This window comes from Plectropomus leopardus, chromosome 18, assembly GCF_026936395.1.
Source record: "Plectropomus leopardus strain MGB_pleo_1.0 chromosome 18, ASM2693639v1, whole genome shotgun sequence".
Lineage (NCBI taxonomy): Eukaryota > Metazoa > Chordata > Actinopteri > Perciformes > Serranidae > Plectropomus > Plectropomus leopardus.
Genome location: NC_142193.1, coordinates 11850315 through 11855822, shown reverse-complemented (window position 1 = coordinate 11855822; position 5508 = coordinate 11850315). Strand labels below are relative to the sequence as shown.

The 5508-nt window shown below is 39.4% G+C and overlaps 1 protein-coding gene across 1 annotated transcript; it reads left to right on the top strand.

Annotated features, from left to right (window-relative positions):
• 42sp43 (P43 5S RNA-binding protein) lies at window positions 1–2934 on the top strand. Its single transcript, XM_042505508.2, has 9 exons — window positions 1–187; window positions 296–396; window positions 476–572; window positions 721–809; window positions 1087–1160; window positions 1344–1424; window positions 1509–1738; window positions 1996–2049; window positions 2358–2934. Exons 1-9 carry the CDS (start codon window positions 53–55, stop codon window positions 2619–2621), a joined length of 1125 nt encoding a protein of 374 aa, XP_042361442.1. The 5' UTR covers window positions 1–52; the 3' UTR covers window positions 2622–2934.
• Window positions 2935–5508: the final 2574 nt, after the last annotated feature.

Below are 5508 nucleotides of genomic sequence, written 5' to 3'. Positions count from 1 at the left end.
AGCGCCCGCCTTTCTATATCAAATTTCTTTGAGTGTTCAGACATTGAGGAAAATGAACGGTGTGCGCAGCGAGAGACCTGCCGGCGCTCCGCCGCTGCAGCTGTTCAACTGCGCCCACGCGGACTGTGGAGCGACTTTCACCAGACAGTGGAGACTGAGGGAGCACGAGACGGTGCACACCGGGGCGGTGAGGAAGAGATTCAACGCTTGCAAAACTACTGCATAAAGACAACACTGTGCTGATTATTTTAAAAGTTGGTTATAAACATGTTAAACTGCTGCCCTATGTCCACAGCGCCCGTGTGTCTGCACAGTTGATGGCTGTGGTCGTTGTTTCTCGAGAAAATCTCACCTGAGCCGACACATGCTTCAGCACGGAGGGGTGAAGCAATTCCAGTAAGTCAAAAGTCACATTTCTACTGGTTTTTCCTTATAACCACAACACGCCACCTCTTTGTGATTTTGCTTTCTGCAGATGCAAATTTGCGAGCTGCAAGCAGAGTTTCATCCATGCAGGCAAGCTGAAAAGACACGTGCGCTACGCCCACGGAGACAAAACCAAATATTTCAAGGTTTGTCTTAGTACACAAATGTATCCACGAGATGGCGCCAAAATGCTTCATTTTAACAAATGTCATCCTCTGAAACTCTTGAAGTTGAGCAGCTAGTTCTCAAATCTTTTGACATTTTTTAACCGCTTAAATGTTTTTCCTTTCACAGTGTGACCAGCCAAACTGCTTCTTGACCTTCAAAAAACGCAGACTGTTCAAACTGCACTTAAAGGAGCACGGAGCACCTGCCAAGTTCAAGTATGTCTGTAGAAAATCTAAAAAAAAAAAAAAAGACTGGATTTTGCTGGTGTAAAATCTTGTGGTGTAAAAGCAGACTGTAGCTTTGTCCTGTGAGTTAATGAAATGAGATCAGAACCAGACTGCCTGTTAAAGATAATGCACTTGCCATTTTAATTAATCAGATCTTTGATGCCTGGAGTACAGTCTCTAGCAGGAGATAAATGAGTGGGTGTGGCCCCAGTTGACTTAGTTAAATTTATTTTTACCTCTGCCTGTCCCTGGTGGGGTGCTTTAGGTGTACAAAGGATGGATGTGCCTCCATGTTTGACTCCCATATTGCACGCAAAGCCCATGAGAAGAAGCATGCAGGTTGGTCTAATTTCAATCTTAGCAGGGGGCCTTTCATCTTCAGTCCGTGTAAAATTCTTTAATTAAAACGAGGTTGTGACAAGGTTTGCATGATATATGGTTTTGTCAGAGGGGTCCAGAAGGTTATTAAGCTTTTTTTTAAAAAAAAATTTAATACTCATTGGTTTTGTTTGGTCCCTGCAGGTTACCGCTGCCCTCATCCTAACTGCCAGGTATTTGAACGCACCTGGGGGAAACTTCAGAAGCACAAGGCCAAACATCCAGGTAAAAATGTTGTCCTCAATTTTCAAAATTTCCTGAAATCTCTCCCAATTGTTTGTTTTCAACAATTCTTTAAATTTGTCATAGCAATGTTCACATGCCAAGCGTGTAAGAAGGTGTTTAAGAAACTGGATGCTCTGCGGAGGCACAAACGGATCCACGCTTCCCATAAGCCCGTGTTGGTTTGTCCCAGGGATGACTGCCAGGCCTACTTCTCCACAACCTTTAACCTGCAGCACCACATCCGCAAGGTGCACCTTGAGCTTCTCAAATACAGATGCTCCTTCCCTGACTGTACACGCACGTTTGCTATGCGGGTAAGTAGCATGTCTACTACTGGTCCTTGTAAGGAGATATATCGATCTAATTCCATTTTTTTAAATTTGCATCATGCAAAACTGCCATTTTAAAAGGCAATTTTCTGATTGGGATGCTGTTTACACCAAGGACATTTAAGTAATCTGACAGTGGTTGTGAAGAATGTACTATCATAAGTGACATTTTTACACATTTTACTGGCATGTTGTGTTGTTTCAACCTGTGTTTTACATTATGGCTTCCTTATTTTCCACAGGAGAGTATGACCAGACACCTGCTTCGCCATGACACAAGCGCCAGCACTCTGAAGGTTAGTCTGACGTCAGTATTCAGCTGTGCAGATGTGAACTTAAAGCTACCACACAGTAGTGAGCTCTAAAGCTTATCTGGCCAGGAGACTACTGATTTTGGATCACTCTTTAAACATGTTGTAATCCGACTCCTCTGTGCTTCTGTCCAGCTTAAACTTGAGTAAGTTGGGGTTTTAAATGATTTTGTGCCCAAGAATATCAGATTTCTACAATTTAAGTGTTTTCAAACAATAGCCTGTATCAAACTACAAAAACTGCTGTGCTGTTTTGAAACTTAACTCCTAATTGGTTAAATTCACCTCGACAGAAACGTCAGCGGCCCAAGAAATCCTGGCAGAAGCGTTTGGATGGACATCATCTGCCCCTTGTGGAGGAAAACTTGCGTGCCCTCTTCGCTCTGCGCATGCGCCTCTCCCACCGTGCCAAAGTGGAAACCAACCTCTCAGGCCTCTTCAATGAACGCAAGATCCCTCATTATGTTGACCCAGAAGTCAACCTGCGCAATCTGTTTGGTATCAAAAAGCCTTGTCCTTTGGAGGAGAAGCCTGAGGTCGCACCGCTAAAAGGTTGAATAAAATCTATCCAGACTAGCTCTGCATTTAGACTGTTTTGTTTGAACTTACTGAAATCTGTGCAAATGTTTAAGTTGTTTGTATTAATTGAGAAATTGGGTCTCTCTCTGTTTTTGAGTTTTCTTAATGTAGAGGACATACATTAAATATTTCAATTTCAGTGTAATTATTTTGAATGTCATTTGACACAGATGTCAAGCTTTCGAGAATTTCAAAGATTGAATTGTTGTTCCTGAAGACAAACAGGTCCTAATTGAAATGCTTATTTTGTAACATGACATGTGTTGACCCAATAAAATGATTTCATTTTGATCAGTGTGGCATAGTGACGCTGTTTTTACAGTCTTTTAAATGCTTCGAATCAACAGTCCTGGAGGCGTGCCCATCAGCAGCAGCAGCTGCTGGAGTGGTGTCATCTCCAGTACTAAGATTTGTTTGCTCAATCTCATTTAATTGCAATGGAAAGAGCATCTCATTGTTGGCACACTCAAACAGCTGTTCTCCTCTAGCATATCTCTTGTGCTTGCTTTGGCCTTCACATATTGGTTGACATTTGCTGAACACTTTGGAGCTCATTAAGCATGGACAAAAGGACCTGCATGAGTAAACGCTGAGTCACAAAGCATGTCACTTTTGGGGGTGGATGAGACTTTTGAACATGAAGTAGATGCGTATCAGCTGTCAGTTTTGTTCAGCAGAGGTTAAGCTACTGCAGTTTAGATTCTGACCTCAGGAACATTTACACTCAAAAGAACTGTAATGTGGCTGTGTAATCTGAGAAAGTTTTATCACTCGGGTTAGTCTAATGGGCTTTCTAGGATTGCAGTGGAGCCACATCTGTTTTCATCGTCAACTAGGCTATTCATTTTCTCTATTAATCATTTAATTTGCATTTATTTTTTGTTTCCATTTGTCCAAGATTTTTAATTACACATTTGTTTTACATTATGATGTAATATTTACCTTGAGTGGACCCTAGAGTAGTTGCAACATTAGTAATGGGGATCCAAATAAACAAATCTATGACAGTGGGTTATTGTGCATTGTTTGTTGGCACTATTACTTGAAATTAAAGGTAGCTAATGGCAATATTGAGCCGTCAGACTTCTATTATAATATACACTGAACAAAAATGTATTGAATCACTGTTTTTTTCCCTCATTTTTCACAAATTTAAGTAACAGTCTCAGACATTTTTTACGCACTCAGTAGATATATTTTTTCTCAAATTTTGGTCACAACTTTAAAATTTGTGTTAGTAAGCATTTTTTTCTTTTCCAGGATTATCAATCCACCCTGTCTTACACCAAAATGCTTTTTATTGGGATGATCACAATAAAGGCCACTTTAAAATCATCTGCAACTTAAACCTGTACAAAATGGGAGCAAAACCAAAGGTGTTCTGCTGTAGTGAATTATAACTTTTGATACATTGCTTTACTATGCAAATGCAATTTTATAATAAATTTAAGTTACATAAAGCTGTCAAGTAAGTGTAGTGGAAGTAAATATCTCCCTCTGAAATGTAACGACAGTGGCGTAGGAGCATAAAGGACATTAAAATACTGAAGTAAAGCACTTCATAACAGTAATTGAGCACAGAAACGTTAGTTAAATATGTTACTTCGTTAGAGTCTTTCAAGTATTGGACATGGACAAAAAGCTCATAAAACAATATTACTTACCTGTCAGGAGGACAGAGAATGAAGCAGAATTTCCATGTAAATAAAACTGATAGCTGCAGCTTCAACATCAGTCGATGCTAACAGTTAGCTTAGCATCCGAAACTTTACAACAAGTAGCAGTGAGCCGTGAAATAACAACGAAACGCCATGGTCCAAATAACTTCACTACGGACGAGGAGAGACACTTAAAGTTGCGGGGAACAAAATATCCACAAATTATTAGTAGACTACTATGAAGTCTTTCGCTAGTAGCTAGCCAACATTGCTAAGTGCGACGCCAACAACTCTTCTTCGTCTGTCACGCACTGACAGGTAAAGGGGTCATAAGGAATCCGTAGAAGAAGACAAAGGAGGTGGCGCTCTTAACTCGAACCTCATAAATTATCTCATAAATAAAATGCTGCATATAAACTGAGAGGTCTACCTAGACATGTGTCCTATTAACTGTATTGTGTAATAATATAAAAACGTTTCAGTACATTTGACCACTTAAGTTACATATAAAATGCTGGAAATAGTAGGCTACACAATTTGTTTACAATGGTACAAAACAGACAGAAGCAGAAAACAATTAAAAAAAATTTGCTTAAAAATAATTTAAATGATTAATCAATTATCAAAACTGTTTCCAATTCATTTTCTGATCGACTAATTGATTAATTGACTTATCATTGCAGCTTTGTTTGCAGCCAGAGATGTTACACTTTCCTGCCACTAGGGACTGTTCGTCATCTGTGAGAGGGGAGTGGGTGGTGCAAAAAGGGAGAGGCACCTCAAGTGCTTTTTTTATGCACTGGGGAGGGACTTATATTTTTTCTTTCTTTTTTTCCGCATTAAAAACTGGAATTAACGTTTTTAAATTTCAAATGGTCTGCAAACAAAACTATGGGATGAACACTTCAGTAAGTGAAAACAAAACATACCAAATCTGAGCTTAAAATCGTGATCAAAATCAAAATCATTTTATTCAATATGTCTCATTTAAATTTTAATCATAAAACAGATTGCACAAACTAACCAGCATGTGTGACAAGAGTGAAAAAAACGAGGCTGTTTTCAACTACAGGGTTTCTTTTTCAACTTTTTACGTTTAACTTTCAAACATCAAGGGGTACATTTTTAACAACTAAATCATGGCCGAGGGAGTGTCATGCATTTTCCTCAAGTGACTTGGAGGCTCAAGGAAAAAATATTTCTTGCT